This window comes from Rhinichthys klamathensis, unplaced genomic scaffold, assembly GCF_029890125.1.
Source record: "Rhinichthys klamathensis goyatoka isolate OS25496 unplaced genomic scaffold, OSU_Roscu_1.1 h1tg000036l_1, whole genome shotgun sequence".
Lineage (NCBI taxonomy): Eukaryota > Metazoa > Chordata > Actinopteri > Cypriniformes > Leuciscidae > Rhinichthys > Rhinichthys klamathensis.
In genome coordinates, this window is record NW_026606584.1 from 5,082,238 (window position 1) to 5,103,105 (window position 20,868).

General features: G+C 38.9%; 1 protein-coding gene and 1 long non-coding RNA gene across 2 annotated transcripts; one reads left to right on the forward strand and one right to left on the reverse strand.

The window, feature by feature from the left end:
* Window positions 1-778: 778 nt before the first annotated feature.
* Window positions 779-18,036, forward strand: dgke (diacylglycerol kinase, epsilon). The gene is made up of 11 exons (XM_056246165.1): window positions 779-1,507; window positions 2,575-2,731; window positions 7,598-7,717; window positions 7,843-7,986; window positions 8,257-8,414; window positions 8,509-8,557; window positions 9,256-9,369; window positions 13,682-13,753; window positions 15,075-15,202; window positions 15,361-15,472; window positions 17,037-18,036. The coding sequence occupies exons 1-11, from the start codon at window positions 1,074-1,076 to the stop codon at window positions 17,256-17,258; spliced, it is 1,710 nt and encodes a 569-aa protein (XP_056102140.1). The 5' UTR covers window positions 779-1,073; the 3' UTR covers window positions 17,259-18,036.
* Window positions 11,830-18,550, reverse strand: LOC130081196 (uncharacterized). Its single transcript, XR_008806703.1, has 2 exons — window positions 18,479-18,550; window positions 11,830-12,640 (listed from the first exon to the last, which is right to left on the reverse strand). It is a non-coding gene; the product is annotated as an uncharacterized LOC130081196 (long non-coding RNA).
* Between the last annotated feature and the right edge of the window lie 2,318 nt (window positions 18,551-20,868).

Consider the following 20,868-nt stretch of genomic DNA (forward strand, 5'->3'; position numbering starts at 1 on the left):
GCGAACCTATCTTTTCACGTAAATTATGATGGGCTCATTTTGCTGTAAAAGTAGGCTACATACAGCCTACTGTCTTGTTATTAAATATAGGCATATACAGTATTTTCACCATAAATTACAAGATAGGCTAAGTGTAATAAATAAATAGGCTAAATAAATAATAACATGCTAAAATACTTTTTTAAAAACATATTTCTACAGTGAATTACCCTGAATATTGCACCGAAGAATCAAATATAGGCCTAATTATAATAGGCTAATAATATAATTAGGCCTAACAGGTTTTTTTTTTTTGCATTTCACATTGTTTCTAATTACTAACATGTTTACAGTAGACCTGTATCTAGTTAATTAATTATAGCCTATTCATAAAAAAGGAAGAAGAAGCAGAATAAAGAAATAATTATGTCTGGTTTTCACTATTATCAATCTTAATGTAACGTTTATAATTCGTAACTTTTTCACCTATATCATTATGTTGAGTTAATTTATTATTTTTCTTTCTTACAATAGCCTATAACTGTCATGATCCTGGGACGCAGTCACGCAGACAATTTCGGACTGTTACAATTCGATTTTTGTCTCACGTAGTGTGTTCCTATTGGTCACTGAAAATGATCCGTCATAGACCTACGTCATCATTTCCGTTTCCGTATATTAAACTAGATGAATCTAGTAAGGATTTTTATCCGCTGTTTGTATTCTTCCACTGGTTTCAGTGCAGTGCGTGGATAACAAAGATGACGACGGGATCTCATCTCCCCCCTTGAAAAAAACAAAACGTAGAATATAAACGTGGATGTAATTTATCTTTACAGTGTGTCTTGCTGTACCAAGTGTTTGACAGCAGGGATGTTTACGATGGCTGGTCTGTAACATCAGTGTGACTCAGGTTTGTTGCATTGCCTGTCGATGTGATGATGTGCTGTTCGGATGGGGTTATAAATTGAAGATAGTTGTGGGATCTCATAGCTTCGGTACAATGACTGATGACGATCGCTGGAATTTACTGAACATTCTCAGCTGGCCTGACTTGTGCGTGACGAAGGTCCTGTAAAATTAGAATTGTGGCTATGGAGGATAGCACTAAGGAGCTACGGGAGGAATGGACTTTGCTCCTCTGGACCGTTGTTGCTGTTCTGGTCCCAGTGTTCATCACACTGTGGTGCAGCTTCCAGCGTCCCAAACGCAAAGTTCAGCTGAAAGATCTGTTCCGAAAGGGCAAACACGGCTGGCACTACACGGACCTCTTCAACAAGCCCACCTACTGTTGCGTGTGCTCTCAGCCCATCCTGCAGGGGGCGTTCTGTGACTGCTGCGGCATATGTGCGGATGAGCAGTGCATACACAGAGCAGATCGCATCCTCTCATGCAAGGAGATCATGACCCAGAGTAAGACCGATGGGAGGTTCTGCCACCAGTGGGTCAGAGGAAATGTGCCCCTCGCCAGCTACTGTGCCGAGTGCAAACAGCAGTGCGGGACTCAACCTAAACTCTGCGACTATAGGTAGGCCTACTTAGTTGAGTATTTTAATTAAAGTCACAGAGAAGCACACATTATCCTCTTGGTGTAAAATAGGCTACATCAGGATTCAAAACAGTGGTCTTATATGGTGTCAGAGATATTAAAAATTCTAACACAACTTTGGACAAAAACTAATTGGCTAACCTTGTTTTGGAGAATATTCATGGGAGATAAATAAGTAAAAGAGAATTTGGCTCATATTTAATCAACATAGACCTGGAAAAAAAGTTCTTAAATTTACACGTCTACTATAGTGAAAGAGTAAATATTTGCAGGTGTTCTCTTTTCTGTCATGGCACTTTCAGATGGTCAGCAACTTTCCAAGGATTAATAAATCAGTTTTGTAAAAAAAAGAAAAGAAATGGGAAGCAACTCAATTCTTGAGGAAGAACAAGGGCAAAATGGCAAACAATACAATGCTTTCTAATAGGGGTTTGAACGTTTTAACTAAACATTTCTCTAACCATAAACAGAAAAAACTATTTTGATTAGAACTAACGCCCACCTTCCTGCAGCATCCATAGTTTTATCAATATTTACAAAAAAAATCTTGAAGGAAAGTCAAGTGTTTTTGCAACTTAACTTAACAAGGATGGCAATAACCTGGAGAGCAATAGCAAAAGAGAGCACACAGAAATCTATTTTTGTTGAAGCACCTGAAAATGCATCACTGACTGTTGTCAGAACAAACTGGAACTTAAGCCTGTCCTTCTTTATGTGTTTAATCTTTCCAAAGCGCGATTTGATTAAAAATTCAGTAATCCCTGTAATCCAATAATGTGCGAACTAGGACCAGTTTCTTTCATCTTAATCCTCAGTGTCAAAAGTAGCACTAAACTTGTGTCAGATCAGCTTTTGTGAATTTAAAATCACTTTGAAATAATTTGTGCCATTATTTTTTTATTTACTAAGGTTGTATCTTGTTGAAGATAAGAAATCTTATGATGTTTCTTCAGAGGGTTTGCAGTCAATAAAGTATCCATTTCAGTGTTTTATAACAAGCTACAAGTGCCCCCTCACTCAAATTTGCTGCTTTTATTCGGGAATAGGTGTGTATGGTGTCAGGCAACAGTGCATGACGACTGCCTTTCCAGTCTGAGTGATGATCTGTGTGATCTTGGAGAGTTTCGCTCTGTTATCATACCTCCATATTACCTCTATCAAGTCAACAAGCTCCGCCGAAGACACCCTGATGAGTACAGCAAGGTGAGGAGCTATTCACAAACACAAACATCTGTCATACAGAAAAAAAATTCTTTTCTTTTTTCAAAGGTTTTAGCTGTGCACAAAGGCTGGTTTCTCTGCCAATCAATTGTTTAGTGTGTATTTAAAGGGTTCATCAAATTTCCCTTGATCTTTTGACATACAAGACATCATTGTGCTATAAAAACATACTGTAAGTTTCAGAACTCAAAACTTCCTTGTTAGTCTGTTCTGTCTTCCGGTTTGTATTTCCACAGCTTAAAGGTAAGATCTTATGAATTTATGAATGAACCGCTCGTTTTAAAATCTTCCTGGTCTACTGACATTTATTATGACTTCCACTTCAAACATTACAATGCTCATGATAACGTTTTCTAACTCTATAATGAGTAAATTCACTTCACCTGCTAATTACTCTTCAGCAGCGATACCATAGAAATATACAGAGCTACTGCAAAAACAGAAGTTCAAATACAAAATTCTGAAGACGGCTGTGTGCTTGTTTCCCTGGCGCATAGTCATATATGTCATACAAAAATAATTCAAATGTAGTTTCATGACCCTTTTAAGATTTAAACATTTTTAATTGGCATAACTTGAATTACCATTGTGTATGAAATGTGCTATATAAATAAACTTGCCTTGCCTTGCCTATAACACAGATCTTCTCTCATTTTTACACCCTAAATAAATCTGATTGAATGACCAAAGTGGTACTTTTTTAAATTTATACTCTTTTTAATAATCTCTGGTACTATTTTACATGTAGTGGTAGATTTAATGAAAATGTACTTGTAAAACAGCCACCCATTCTTTCAAAATCTTCCATTGTTCCTATAATGTCATTCAATGTGTAATCAAAAGGTGTGATTAATTAAAATATAAGAATCAGATAATTATGAAATTTTCAGCTGATTCTGAGAGTAGAACACATAAGTTGTGGAAGTAGTGTGTTCATACTGAGAATTTCAAAAAGGCATACTGTATATTGCAGTATGAATTTCTGGCTTATGTACTTTTCTATGGAAGAATGTTTAAGATGGACGTCTTTGACGTTTTGTACAGTCTCGTTGCTTTTTCAGCATATTGTGTATAATCGCTGCATCAAGTTAAATGAAGTTCTACTTTTGAAAAAATGCATCACAAGACCCTGCATTCACTTCCTATATTCAGTGCAGCGTCTCGTTTGCAAAAAGCCACAAAAGCTTTTACTTGACATGAAAAGTATTTCTTATATGAAACGCTTATTATATGCCAAAATAAAATATGCATAAACTTTTTAAAAACTACACTTTTGATTCAATTACAAACTGAGTACTAAGTCTTTTGAAAAGTTACAATTTGTGAAAAAGAGAACCAAAGTGTCACGGACCAAGTAGTCCGGCAATGAGGAAAACAGGAGTTTCTTGTAGAATAATGTTTTTTTTTTTTTTTACCACAAAAATATTAAACAATAGAAACCAAAAAGTTAACAACTAGGCCTATAAAAGAGGTCAACAAAATATAACTATACTCAAAACAGCATACAACAAAACAGGATATGAACTGAACAAACTGACCTAACTGAATGAGACACAAGGGAACATATATAGTGGCTTGGCCAAACCAATTTACACAAAGGAAAAACAAAATGGACAACAAATACAAACAACTACAAAGTAAAACAAACTAAACCCAAAATCCCCCTCCAACATGGCAGCACATGGTATGGCTTAATTGGCAGGTCACAGGATATCACAGTCCTCCACCCTTGGCCACACCTTTCTTCCCCCAGGACAGACCTCTCTCCAACATGGTAACAAAGAAACAATGATTAATAGAACAGAAAATGTTTACATAACCCTACAATGTGAAAATGTGTGCACTCCATTTAAACAGTGTATGGCTAAAGCAAATAAACGTATACCTGAGATAAACTATGTGATAAATCATGAATTGCTTGGGGTGTGGCTAACTGCAAAAATAACTTAACCTGTGTACTTAAAACATGGCTTGTGTGCTGTATTACCCTTGCTGGTTATTCAACCATGTGTGGCTTGGGCCATCACACACACACACCCCCCCCCCCCCCCCCCCCCCCCAGCCCAGGGAACAGAGTGCCCCATGGTGAGTATGGTATGTCTAGTCACTTGGGGAGCCACTAACTGCAACACTGACCCCTGTTGACGGTATGGCATTCCATTTTGCAGAATTTACTCATCTCTGTTGGAGTCTTGCCCAGCTCCTGGCTCCTTCCCCTCGGCTTTCTGAAAGAAAGACACTAAAGATGGATCAGCTTTCTGCATTTCGATTAGGTTCTCTGGCATTTGAAATCCTAAGGGTAACTCAGGTTCAGGATGGGTTGGTGGTTTCACCACTGTATGTTGGAACTTCTCCTGCCGTCTCTGTCTGCGAGTTTTCCGAGACTTCCCGGGTGCTGTCTCCAACTCCTCATTGTAGAAAGGCAGGGTACATAGTCTCAGAGTAGTCATTGGATTTCGTTGCCTGTGCTCTGGTAATAACTGCATTACATTTTCGGCGTTGGTCTGACTCCATCAAATCAAACAGCCCTGGAAGGTCTCTCCCTAGCACAGCAGGAAAAGGTAAGCTATCGACAACCCCAATATTCAACAGGTAAGTTTGCCCATCTACCTTTATGTACATGTCAGCTGTTGAATAGTTCTTTTCATCCCCATGTACACAACAGATAGGTATGGTGTCTTCCATGCTAATTATATTGGGAGGTACAAACCTCCTGTGCACAAGAGTCTGATCACTTCCGGAATCAAGCAGAGCCTTGAGCATTATCCCATTAACTTCAATATTTTTCATTTTAATAGACCTTCTTGAACTCAGGTTCCTCCTGAGTTCGCGGTACAAAGCACATCTGAGTCATATTAACCGAGTTTTTTGGGCACATAGGTTTCGTATGGCCTTCTACTCCACAAAGATAGCAGATTGGCTTCCTCCCTAAGGATTTAACTGGTCCGTTAGCTGGCTGGCTTTCCATCATGGGAAACTTACCCACCCCGGTGCCTGGATGGGACGTTGGTTTGCGATTGTCCTTCGCAGTTCTCCATGAGTTGTAGCTCCATGGTTGTCCCTTCTTTCGGGCAGCCACAAAAACCTCAGCCAGTCTTAGCAGCCTCCATGGCTGAATCTGGGTCGTGCTCTCGGACCCAGACCTGCAGCTCAGGAGACAACATTCTCAGATACTGTTCTAGTATTATCACTTCACCAATTTCCTGGATGGTTTTACCTTTAGGCTGGATCCACTTTCCATAAAGCTCCTTGAGCCTTGCATACAACTCCTTGGGGCTCTAGGTCCACCTCTTGGGACCGGAATCTCTGCCTGTAGGTCTCAGGGTTAATGTCATATTTAGCTAGAATGGCTGATTTTACCTGATCATAGTCAAGGGAGTCATCAATGTCCATATGCACATATGTACTTCTAGCTTTGCCAGTTAGTAATGGAATTAACCTAAAAATCCAATCAGCTTTCTGCCACCTGCATGCTACAGCAATGCGTTCAAATGTAATGAGGAAATGTTCAATGTCATCATTATCGGTTAATTTGTCCAACCTGGGCTTATGTTGTGAGCAAGACTGACCTACAGAGGCCCCTGTTTGAGTGATCACCATGGGCTCAGCTTGGTCTGGCAGAGGGTGCATAGTGGATCATTGAACCTCCCTCTCTGAGGAATCAGAGTCCTCTGAAATAAGAATTTGGCGCCACAGATGTTCGGGCCTGAACTTCTAACTGCAAAAGCTGAAACTGGTGTTGAAGAGCTTTAAAACGTTGTTCTTGTCTTGCAGTTAACTCATTCTGCTTTGCCTCTCGAGCATCTTGCTGCCCCATATGCACCTGAAAAATGGCCATCAAGTCAGACAGAGTTGGCTCCTTACCCTCTGTGTCCTCAGCCCCTCCTGAGGCTCCACCTTCTTCCTCTTCACTGGCTTGCTTCTCCTGGGCCACTGTAGACCCACCAAGTCTTTTCCCACCTTTTCCCTTTATCGTCTTTCTTCAGTGTAGGGGGATCAGCAAAAAAAAAAAAAAAAAAAACTTCCTCAACTGGATAATCCAACCGCTGCCACCAATTGTCACGGACCAAGTAGTCCGGCAATGAGGAAAAAAGGAGTTTCTTGTTGAATTTTTTTTTTTTATTTACCCCAAAAATACTAAACAATAGAAACCAAAAAGTTAACAACTAGGCCTATTAAAGAGGTCAACAAAATATAACTATATTCAAAACAGCATACAACAAAACAGGATATGAACTGAACAAACTGACCTAAATGAATGAGACACAAGGGAACATATATAGTGGCTTGGCCAAACCAATTTACACAAAGGAAAAACAAAATGGACAACAAATACAAACAACTACAAAGTAAAACAAACTAAACCCAAAATCCCCCTCCAACATGGCAGCACATGGTATGGCTTAATTGGCAGGTCACAGGATATCTCTCCTCCACCCTTGGCCATGCCTTTCTTCCCCCAGGACAGACCTCTCTCCAACATGGAAACAATGATTAATAGAACAGAAAATGTTTACATAACCCTACAATTTGAAAATGTATGCACTCCATTTAAACAGTGTATGGCTAAAGCAAATAAACGTATATTATACCTGAAATGTGATAAATCATGAATTGTTTGGGGTGTGGCTAACTGCAAAAATAACTTAACCTGTGTACTTAAAACATGGCTTGTGTGCTGTATTACCCTTGCTGGTTATTCATCCTGTGTGGCTTGGGCCATCACACAAAGCAAGAAAATTCGCCTCAGCATCAGTAGTGAAATGATAAATTCATGCACAGTCCACTGGATGAATGTAATTAAATGAACCTAATTGACTGTTTAATTGTTTATTTGTATGCACGTAGATTGCTGCATTGTGCGGGTGTGGCTGGACTCCGGTATTGATCTTGGCAAACACAAGAAGTGGCAACAACATGGGGGAGGTTCTACTGGGAGAATTTCGTACCCTTCTGAACCCTGTACAGGTAGAAGTTGACTCTGTGCTCACATTCACACACTTGGCCAGTGTTTTCCTGTTTCCATGTATTCGGTCTCTTTTTATATGTATATATATTTTTGAAGGATAATCAAATTTATTTGTTTCTCCTAGGTGTTTGATCTGTCTGAGCTGCCCCCCTCTAAAGCCCTGCAGCTGTGTACTCTTTTGCCCCCCGGCAGCGTGCGTGTTCTGGTGTGTGGGGGAGACGGCACAGTGGGGTGGGTTCTGGATGCCATTGATACCATGAAGCTGAAGGTGAGAGCTGTATAAGCTAAATAGTTGAGTGGATACATTAGATTAAAATCAGTTGTGAATGTAAGCTACGCATTTTTATTTCTTCATGTGTTTTAGTGCTGTAATATATAAATACTGTATATTTATGTGGCCTGGCTAGTAGGATGTGTAATGTCATTATATATGCATTATTTTCAAATTTGTGGTGTTATTTCATTAAAAAAAGAAGTCATTTGTTGTTTTTTGGGTTTAAAATATTGCCTGTGTTTGTTGTTCTCTTATTCTACATAGGGTCAAGATCAGTTTATCCCTTTTGTGACCATCCTGCCATTGGGCACAGGCAATGATTTATCAAACTCTTTGGGATGGGGAGCAGGATACGCTGGTGAGATCTCAGTAGAACAGGTGCTCAGGAATGTTCTAGAGGCTGAAGTAGTCAAGATGGACAGGTGAGACCCTGGCTGTGCTGTAAAGTCTTGTATTATGAAGGTTGGATTTAGTTATTCTTCAATTTATTTTGCATTCCTGCTTTGAATGTTTCAGGTGGAAAGTTCAAGTTGCCTCCAAAGGAAACTATTTTCGTAAGCCAAAGGTCAGTATACAGTTTGTGAACAACCAGCAGGACATTATAGTTCTTCAGAGTGCGCAATAAATTATGTTAAACTAATTTAAACTGACATAAAAACTAATTTATTAGCATAAAATTCCATGAAATACCTCTGTATTAATTTAATAGTATTTGTCAAATCAATCATGGTGCTTTTGATTCATTAAGTGGTTAAAGGGGTCATCGGATGCAAAATTCACTTTACAGTGTGTGGAGACAACCACCTTACAATGAAAAAAATCCATTCACTCCTTTTTTTTTTAAATCCTCAAAAAGTCTAAACACTCTCAATAATCAAGCCGTTTGGATTTTCTGAGCAATATGATGTCATATTGCTCATGCTCCGCCCACGACCGCAGACAGACTGTCCCGTATTAGCATATTTCCGCCCTTAGCCATTTGTATACTGTTCCCCAAGGCAGGTTGCCAAGGCAGCACTTTGTGTCTTGTCAACTCACCCCATGGAAGAGATGGGTGTGGTGAGCAGTTGCTCATTATCATTTAAAGAGACATACACCGAAATGGGTCGCTGTGAACAGCTGTTTGAGGAATTTTAACCAAAGTATGTTACAAACTTTACATGAAGACCCTAAAGAATCATACCAACTTGTGGAAAATGGGCATCCGATGACCCCTTTAAGAAATGAGATTGTGATTTTAGCTCAAGGCTGTTTTCTCGCCAGGTGTTGGCCATGAATAATTATTTCTCAGTGGGTCCTGATGCTCTCATGGCGCTGAACTTCCATGCACACAGAGAGAAAACACCCTCCTTTTTCTCCAGCCGAATCATCAATAAGGTGTGAGGCATCTCATTTCACAGGAAAATGAAATCCAAATAGCGTATAAGAGTATTTTTATATGTTTATTGAGATAAACTACATATTTCGGTGTAAATATGTTTATATATGTAAGAATTTGTTGCTCTTCTTCCCTCTATATAATATCTTAGATTGCGAATGCAACTGGGTTCCATGAGAAGGGGAACAAGACAAGTATTGGTGTTGACGCAATGGGGAACGACGTCTGTGTGACTGGTGTCTGGGCATGTGTAAACAAACAGCAATAATCATTGGCAGATGGCAGTCTATGACGTTTACATGTCATCAACTCTTTTGTCTGAAGTAGACATGCAGGCATGCCCTGAAGCATGGAAACAATACACAGCATCTCATTCCCCTTCTCAGGGAACCTGGGATGCATTCGCAACCTGAGATGTTCCCTTTCAAAGTGGAACTTCAATAGTCTTGGTGTTGACGCTATGGGGAACGCAATACCTGCTACTCAATGCAGAAGAATGCCTGCCTCAGTGTGAGTATGCACAAACAGAGCGAGTATAGCACTTAAGTGACTAAGGATCTAGCTGGAGTCAGAAGAATGCGTCAACATCCAAGGGCACATTCTATGTGACTTATGCAAGAGGAAAAAAAGAGAGGGTACTATCTTCGTCATTTGCTCTGCCCTTGCAAGAGCCTCCAGAAAGTTAAGCAGAATAGTTGACCTGGGCAGCAACAGAGGGATGACTGATTCATCTCCATTGTGGCAGTCCACTCTCCTACCAAGTGAAGAGGACGGGATGTCCTCGGACATGCAACCTACCAATAACACCGTGAAAAAGTCTGCATCGCATGACAGTAATATTTGCACTATATTTACAAAATCTGAACATCAGTGCGCGATACAGGAGACCGAGAGAATCAGCTACCAACCTCTCTTTTCCTTATTATTTTTCCAAAAAAAGACTGAACAATCTGCGTTATTCCCGTGCTTTCTTAGCAACAGTTGTTAACAACCACAAGTCCTAGAAGGATGTGAGATAGTTCACATCATCCCAAAAGTGCATATGGACCTTTTTTTTAGTTCACAGTCGACTAATATAGCCCTCTAGAAGTACTGGAGAGAGAATCAAAATAATGATTAAGTAATTTCTACTATCATCTCAGATAAGTAATGATAAAGAATAACCGAAGGGGTTGTAAGGTTCACCGTGACCACCTCCTATAAAATCACTATCAGATGCGTAACGCTACGCATCTGATAGTGATTTTATAGGAGGTGGTCACGGTGAACCTTACAACCCCTTCGGTTATTCTTTATCATTACTTATCTGAGATGATAGTAGAAATTACTTAATCATTATTTTACTTAATCATTATGTCCGATTGATAATCCAATAATTATTACTACTGAAACCTCCAGTAAACATGACAAAGGCAACTTAAATCAAAGAGTGGTTGCATCATCTCACAGCAACTGTCTTTCTCAAGCAGTTACTCTCAGCAGTGCTAACACCAAGCATTTTCCAATGACCATATCAAGTTTACAAGTGGTGCGACATGCACCACTTGAATCATCAGTCCAAGACAAAGCCTGATGTCGGCACTTTAAAGGGTCATTAACCCCCTATTATAGCAGCAGTCAGTTCTCACCAGTTTTGAAAAATGCTACAAAAGTGGGCGTGGTGAGCTGCGGAGTGGAGGGGAAAGACTGACAACATAGCAACGGCATCTGATTCAGACAGTTTTATTTCACTCTCATTAAAAGTATCAAAGTTTCCCACTAATGCACGCTGCAAATTACCATTAGAATCAACACAATATACACAGTGTAATTTATAGTGAGCTTACAAAACCATAATGCATACAGTACATAGCATGTGACAATGGTAATTTGATACTCAAATAAATGCACAGCCATTCGCATTTGTTCTCTGCATTTGAAAATATATATGAACACCCTGTTGCATCTTTGATAACTTTTGAGACTTATTTTGCTGCGTTTTTATAAACCATTTGATCTTTTAAAGGGCTGTAAAGTCCGGTTACACTGTTGATGAATTGCATTTGTGTTGAAGACTCAGAATCTATTGAAGAGAACTTATGGGATGCAGAAACTCTTACAAAGCAAAAGCAAACACTCGTTTTTGATTGATTAATGCATCTCTCACTTACTGTTTGCGATCTCACTGTTTGAAGCACCTGTAATAGGAAATCAATGTGTGCTGTCATGAATAATTAAGCAGGCGTCTTCTCATAGGATAAGGACATGCAGTCTCATGAATAATTATGAAACACAGATGAGTCATCGATGTATTATAGTTCAAGAAAACATTACATCCTGTGACGTTGACACGAAGACAAATTTAAAACCGTCTCCATGGTGTGTAGGACACCACCAGCCTGACCCGCTGCCGCATATGCTTTGCCTACAAGCCTTAAAGGGATAGTTCACTTTGAAATTAATTTTTGGTATGTTTTCAATTTTGATATTTTTAGGTCAAACCGTTTTTGTCTGTCAGTCATATAATGCAGGTCTATGGTCACCACCTCAAAGAGCATGCACAGAGAAGTCCAAATTAAACATGATTTAATGACTCGTAAATGTAAGTACACATTGATGGCCTAAGACACAAAACGAGCGGTTTGTTTGAGAAAACGAACAGTATTTATATCGTTTTTACCTCTTGTAACCACAGCCACGTCCAAGTGATCTGAGGACGCGGGCGCTTCGGTCTGCGCAAGCGCCGGAAGTGATCTCTCGCGCGTGTACGTCACTCATTGTTTACACAGATTTCGGAAGTGTTACCTTTCACTGTGAAGATCTAAACATATTTAGATATACAGGAAATCGCAATGGAAGACGATTTTGATATATCAACAGACAACGTTGAATTTTTTTCGTACACGCGCGAGAGATCACTTCCGGCGCTTTCCGGCGCTTGCGCAGACGGAAGCGCCCGCGCCCTCAGATCACTTGGACGTGGCTGTGGTTACAAGAGGTAAAAACGATATAAATACTGTTCGTTTTCTCACACAAACCGCTCGTTTCGTGTCTTAGGCCATCAATGTGTACTTACATTTACGAGTCATTAAATCATGTTTAATTTGGACTTCTCTGTGCATGCTCTTTGAGGTGGTGACCATAGACCTGCATTATATGACTGACAGACAAGAACGGTTTGACCTAAAAATATCAAAATTGAAACTACTGCGGAAACAAAGACACCTACATCTTGGATGCCCTTGAGGTAAGCTAAAACATACCAAAAATTAATTTCAAAGTGAACTATCCCTTTAAGGTGGTCTGGCATAGATTTGATAGTAAAGTTGGAGCTTTTACTGAAGTTCACGAGTTCACACTTATATACAATTAGAGGGAGTAAAGTTTAATGCGTATTTGGCATGCTGTCCGGGGGGAGGGCTTCGAGCTCGGAATTCAGCCCGAACCCAGAGTACCCCCCCCCAACCTCCCACCCAGCGCTGAACACATGTGCCCCGCTCCAAGTCAGATGACGCAGAGCTCATGTAAGTCCTCAGGTGTAGGATAACGCCTGCACGGAGGAACACACTGTCTCGCTGCTCTCTATTGTTTACTTCACGCGCTTGCAAACAAACAGCTCTTGAGAACAAAAAAGCTGGTAACCCAGGCACCCTTTTATACTCTCTGGCTTTCCACGTGTGACATCATAGACTGCCATCTGCCAAAAATGTATTGATGTTTGTTTACACATGCTCAGACACTGGTCACGCTGATGGCATTCCCCTTAGCATCAACACCAAGACACAGCTTTGAAGTTCCACTTAGAAAAGGAACTGAGAAAATGTTATGATTCTGTATTTGGATTATACATCCACAATTATAAAAAAAAAACGATTTTATATAATGATTTATATTAACCGTTTTAAACTATTATGTACTAACATTTAAATTAATTTTTGATACAATGCACTTGTGTACATGCATATAATGTAAACCCTTCCCCTACCCTTTAACCTAGCCTTAAACAAAACCATACCACCAAACCTGTCCCTAACATTAACCATATCTCACCTCAATAGCAGCAAAGGTGCTTTGCAATATAACATGAACACAGTAAGTGCATTATACCAAACATTTGTGATGTTTTAACACCAGTACATAGTAGTTAAAGACACCTAATATAAATAGGGGCTAAACATACACATATTAGTTAATAATACTAATGTCTTATTAGTAGGCTTACTACACAATTTATCCTGTATTAATGCACTGCCATGTTCTCCATTTTCATTAAAATCAGATTTCCTTTGCAAATTTATGGCTAATAGGACTACCAATTGTCTTTTCCCATAGGCAGTGTACTTCCTCTATGGTACCAAAGATTGTTTAGTGCAAGAATGTAAAGATCTGGATAAGAAGATTGAGGTAAACATTTTAACTTGCTCGCAGAGAAAAGTTTTTTAGGCAAAGTGTTATTTGATGGTTGCCTTTATTATTGTCATCATAATGATTAGCATTTTCTCTGGAAGACTGTAGCCTTGACATTGACTTCCTACTACCTTACTGGCCCTGTCCCAAATGGCACACTTCATATGTACTTAAGATCTTGTGGACTAACAATGGCTGCTGCGTGTGCGTGTCCGTTAAGTCCACAAGACCATAGGGTGTCCCATTTGTCATTTTAGGTTTCAGAAGGGTGCTCACGAGCGCCCCCCTTTGCGGTTGATATGCGCCCTCAATGCGCACTTTTGCCGAGCCCGCACTGAAGCAAGCTCCAAGGCAGACTTCTTTCCCGACAGTCAAAGCAGCGTTACGTCACGAAAGTGCGGACTCGTAGGAAGGCTGCAAGTTTTTAGGGTACCATTTTGGACTGGGTCACTGTTGTGTCTTAAATAATGCTGTAATGATGAATAACCATTTCAAACTCGATTAAAACATGATACAAACTCTATTGAAGTGTGATAATAGACTGGGATAATTATTAGACTCTTTACAAATACTAAGAATCTATTTCTAGCAAACTTTATCAAGCTCTATATTGTTAATGTGTTACTGATTCCTGGTGCTTATTTGAGAACAGAATTTTCTTTAAAGCTGCAGGTTATTTCTGTGCCACAGCAGAACCAAATGGGATTGTAAACATAATGACTTTCTAAACAGGTTCTCCAAACATTCCCCTATCTACCATTGTTCATACAAAAAAAGTTACTTAAGTTACTTACCTAAATGCCGTTAGACAGAAATTGACACGAGTGGACTAAACAGTTTTGAAAGCATCAGTGTTTACACTCTTATATATGAATGGCTTACTTGTAGCCACATCTGCTCCGCACATTGATCAGAAATAGGAGAAATTGTTTTAATACTGAAAAAACTACATGCTTCAACTGTAATAATATCCATGGTGGGTGGTTTGTCAGCTATGAAGGTGAAAGCAAAATACAATTGTTGAGAATATGTGACTCTGCATTAATGTGCTATAACCACTAGACCACATCTCAGACCAAAAGTGCATTTTTAAAGTTGCAATGAAATAGAAGTAGCAACATATATCTTTTCCTCGATATTGTGATGTACATCCAAGTGAAACAGAAAACATTTAGGGCTTTAACTAAATTATTGGTGAAGTCTTGCATTTACTGAACTAAATCGTGTTTCTAATAGATGACACTGTGTTTTATCTTTACATATAGTACTGCATAATTACAATTATAATGCTTGTTAAAACTTAATTGTGTCTCTTTAGCTGGAGCTGGATGGAGAGCAAGTGACTTTGCCCAATCTGGAGGGGATAATAGTGTGTAATATCGGCTACTGGGGTGGTGGATGTAGACTGTGGGAGGGAATGGGAGATGAGCCTTATCCTCCAACACGGTGAGAATCCAGACGTCACTGTATTGTACACTTTAGAGACTCATAGTTTGACTTTGTGAACATAGGCTAAAATTAAATGAAACTTCATAGATCTGGATCACAGTAGGATGATATTTGAAACTGCTGGTTTAATATTTTCTTAATTTTTCTTTCTTCAGTGTGGATGATGGCTTATTGGAGGTGGTGGGGGTATATGGCTCATTCCACTGTGCACAGATCCAGGTGAAACTGGCCAATCCTGTGAGGCTGGGACAGGCACATACTGTACGGGTGAGACCATAAAAATGTTCTTTACTCATACAGCATACTCTTAATGTTGCTTAAGTGGACGTGTACACTTCAACGGCAAAACTCCACTCAGGGCCACTCAAACTGCTACAACGCCTTTGGGGAGTCTGTAGCAAGTGTGTTTAATCTATGTTTGGTTTCAGTACATGGCAAATATAACCATCATATATACACACAATTACAGTTAGAAAGATACAAGTTTTGTTTGCCTGAAAAAAACAAAACAAATGGTGTCAATTTAATAAACTTTTGTTAACAGCCAGTCTATTCACAATGAAAGCATCCAAACTTCAAAATGTATCATATACAGGGGTTGGACAATGAAACAGAAACACTGGCCAAGATATTGTTGGAAGTTTCATGCCTATATATGCTTGGTCTGGTGGCCAAGCTTCACTGATTTTATATTCCATCAATAAGAGCAGAGTGTCAGACTGCAGAATTAAATGCGTATCTCGACTCTGTTTCCACCAAAACAGGAGAGTCAGTCACCTGTGCCAATGCCAAATGTTTCATTGGTGCCAACAGTGCAAATCTTGGGACAATGTGAAACATGTATTGTTGTCTGATGAGTCCACCTTCACTGTCTTTCCCAAATCCTTGGGACGGTGTGGAGAAGCCCCAAAGAGCCTTAACACCTGCCTTACTGCCTAGAGTGAAGCATGGGGTTGAAGCATGATCAGTGATGGTTTGGGCTGCAATATCATGGCATTCCCTACTGTGCCTTATGGGCACCACTGCCAAGGACTACCAAACCATTCTGGAGGACCATGTGCACTTTGGTTCAAACATTATACCCTGAAGGGGGTGCCGTGTATCAGCACGATTATGGACCAATACACACAGCAAGCCTTGTGGTTTTATGAACATGAAAGTGCAATTGAACATCTCCCATGGCATGCACAGTCACCAGATCTAAATATTTTTGAGCCATTTTGGAGGAGCAAGTTGGAAAACGTTTTCCTCCACCAGCATCACATAGTGACCTTGATACTGTTCTGGAAGAAGAATGGCTTAAACTCCCTCTGGCCACTGTGAAGGACTTGTTCTATCTGTAATTCCCAAGACGAATTTATGCTGTATTGGTCATAAAAGGATATGACCATACTAACCATTTACTAATACCATACACCATACTAATTTACACCATATTAATAAATGATTGTGGTCTAAAACCAGGTGTTTCAGTTTCATTGTCCAACCCCTTTATGTACAACTGCAAACTGCAACATAACTACCTTAACCTCACAGCTATTTGCTGCCGTCCGACATTGTCCACTCCTCATTTGCAGTTGAGCCTTTCTCAACTTATTTTTTTATGCTCTCGGAAGCTCTCAATGCTTTCTCTGGTCTGCTGTCAATCCCACAAGCCTCCGCACAAACGTGTTGCTTAACACCCATAGGAATTAATTGAAAACACCTGCTCTGCTCGTTCTGTGCCAGTGGACACACGCACTGTTAGTCATTCTGTGTCATATACACCTATACTGTCCAACAACAAACAGAAAGATGAAAACATGATTATCCTTTTTCTTCTTTGTGGTAGCTGGTATTGAAGAGTTCTCGGATGCCAATGCAGGTGGATGGAGAGCCGTGGGCGCAGGGTCCATGCACCATCACCATTACCCATAAGACCCAGGCTCTCATGCTGTACCACAGTGCAGAACAAACAGATGATGACGACTCCAGCACCTCAGAGACTGAAGAACCCTCAGCCGATCACAATGACACCGCTAGCAACACACAGGAAACCGTGTCAGAGTCTTAGCAAGGATATAATCGCTCTTTCTGTGCTATTTCTACCCCAGAAAGTAGCACAGCATGAACAGAAGAAACCCTGATGTGATAAGTGTATGATGTCATAGTCGTAAACGTACATAATGTGCATGTGCTACTCTAGTAATAACATCTGCAGTGGTTATTCATGAGTTTTAAAGCCTCTTTCTCTTTCAAGCATTAGGCAGCCCCCTCTACTTAAACTGTTCACAAGAGGTCTGTCTCTGTTGAAAAATCTTTTTGTTGTACATTTTTACTCACAGGGAGTGTTACCCGGAAGTGGCTAAGGTTTTAGCCGTTATTAGTCCAACATGGAATCATATTTAGCTGTAAGCAGAGCACAGGCAATCGGAAAATTTAGTCCAATGGAGAATGTTGCAACCAAAGCTGCTTAGACATGAATGTCTTTCACTGATCGTGAGTGCCATAGGCCTGTGAATATACAACTCGCTGCAGAAAGTCGAGTGTTTGAGTTGTATAAGTTAAGCTGTGCAATAATTTTGCTTGGGTTCTTCTTTTTTGTTATTTCTTTTGTGAAACAAATTTGCACTGCTTTAATCTAAAGTAGATTGTGGAAGAATGTGCCATTGATATCTTATTATTTTAAGTATTCCATACGTGTTATTGGGTTTGTTTATGAAATGACAGTACAATGTTTCAAAGCACTGGATTAAGAAACCATTCTTTATTTTCTTTTTTTCTTTTTTTGCATATGCTGATTATCAGATGTTTTATGTTTTATTAAATGTTCTCTCACTTTTCTGTAGAGATATCTTAGTTTTTATGCATCTTTTGTTTGTGTGTGAAAAAAAATCACTTTATGGTGGCACATAAAGAGATTAACTTTGCCTAGAATAATATGACCATCCTAATAGGATTATTTTATTCCTCTCTTCCAAGTCTTTCTCGTTTCAGTACAATAGTAGCTTCCCCTCCCTTCATGACCTAATCATCACCTGATCTTTTGCTGACTTAGGCTCAGTTTCATGACATCAAGTCCCATTTGATGACTCAACAATGATTTGAACGGTTGTGACAAACAGCTTTTGTGTGAGTCATGCTCAAGTGATTACATGCTCTAGTATCAGTGATGTTCTTGAGAAACTAATAAGTATGGAAAAGAAAAATAGCTGTAGGAGTGGTAATATGTAATGTCATCATGAGTTATATCTATCTCTATTTACGACTTTGATAAGCGCTCAAGCACATGACGTTCAGGAAAACTTTGCTGTAAACTTGATACATCTGAGGTTTTGCTGATGTAATGTATTTGAATGGTTCATAATTTTACTTCATTTCATAGTTCATTTCATATTCAAAGTAATGAAAATGAAAATGGCAGCCATTTTTCATAGATAATTGATTTAGATTTTGATTTTGTTGAGATTTTGTTACTTTGGAAGCTGAAATGTTTACAAGAGTGTTACCAAATATATTATAGATATGGTATATTTCCTTTTTCTGCAGTAAAGATTTATTATTTTTCCCTGTTAAATTATGTTCATTCAGTTGTGCATTGACATGTAGACTGCTGTATTAGTCTTATTAAAACAAGGTCAGTAATGTCTGAAAACCTTAGGAAAGAATAAAATCTAAATTGCAATGTGTATATTTATTATTTAGTCAAGGAAAATTTATTTTGAAATTACATAATGTAACTACTTTTTTCCATCATGTTTAAGCAGTGGTTGTGATGCAAACCTCTTTAGAACTGTATATTTTTACTTTCTAATTGTTGTTTTGTTTCCTGAAGACGCCTGTAATGTTACTAAAATTAGACACTGTTTATACGCGCTCTAAATGTGTCAAAGGAGTTTTAAACAGGAATATTATTCTCAGTGGGAATATGAATGATTTATCATTTGAATCATTTGGGAGTGTTAAATTTGGATTCACTGTATTGCTATATCACCCTGTAGCCCAAGACTGGTTGCCCACTGAAGCTAAGCAGGGTTGAGCCTGGTTAGTACCTGGATGGGAGACCTCCTGGGAAAACCAGGTTGCTGCTGGAAGAGGTGTTAGTGAGGCCAGCAGGGGGTGCTCACCCTGTGGTCTGTGTGGGTCCTAACGCCCCAGTATAGTGATGGGGACACTATACTGTCAAAAAGCACAGTCCTTTGAATGAGACATTAAACGAGGTCCTGTCTCTGGTTATTAAATATCCCTTAAAAAATAAGCTGGTGTGTGGTGGGCGTTCTGGCGCAATATGGCTGCCGTCGCATCATCCAAGTTGATGATGCACATTGGTGGTGGTTGAGGAGATTCCCCCTTCTATGTAAAGCGCTTTGTGTGCCAAGAAAAGCGTTATATAAATGTAATGATTCATTATTATTATTGAATATTGAAAGCTGGGATATTTTGCACCGACTTCTATATGCTAGAAACATGACATGGTTGACACCCATGGCTTATGGCTTGTATTTCAAATGCAAATAAAGCATAGTTTTGATCTGTAGCTTCTCCAATGTGTTTAATGTAGGCTTGTTTGTATGTTTGTTGTGAATCAAATTACAAGTTGGTGATGATTCAGCTAAATCATTTATTTAAAGTTAATTAAAACATAACACTTTTTTTTTTTTTAAGATTTGGTTTTTATTATTATTATTGAACATTTTATTGTTCAGCACTGAAAACAAAATGAGCTGCACAAACGAACAATCACCATTTCAGAAGCAGGATCAAGTCATCCCATAACTTAATATCACAAGAAGTGTGATAAATACAACAGACAATGAGAGAAAGAATTATACATCTACACAATATTAAATGTACTCATATGTACTCAACATGGGTATGTTCATGCCTTTATTGGCATAATTCTGAATCATAATATTTAATTATTTTACATGCCATATTAACCACAATTTTAATATTGCATAAATCAAACAATATATGCTTCACTATAGAACTTACAGAGATATTCTTATAGAAAAACATCTATAATATTTTTATAGACAGACATATTTCCTTAGAAAAAAAATCACTCCAAAGTGAAACCTGTTTTTATTTTGTCTGACCACATGTCACACTTTAAATGTGCCAGAATTTATGTGAATGGACTAATTCTTCACATGAAACACTTAAAAACAGTTCTGACTGGAGCAAGCCAGGATACTTTGGTCAGGAACCAAGACAACTCTATCTGGAGCTCACTAGCAATGGACTTTGCCCATGTGATAAAACCAACAGACGGCAGTAGTAATCCTTTAATGAAGTTAAAAACTTCGAACAACTCGCACCTAAAATCTGCAACAACAGAATTCAGAGAACAATGAATGTCACATCTGCAAACCACATATGCACACTGAATTTACCCCTTAATGGATCGATGACGTATGACTATTATGGCTTTTTGTAATACTCGATTCTGGTTGACACTTTGCAATAATGACAGTTTGATTGTATTAGCCTTTAGATACCCATCCATCCATCAATTTTTTTGGTCAATATTGAAAGATATTAATGAACATTTATGGACTGCAGAGTATGCTTTATGAAGTCCATCCATCAATCAATTTTTTTTTGGTCAATATTAAAAGATATTAATGAACATTTATAGACTACAAAGTCTGCTTTATGAAGTCTGTACAATCCCAACATAC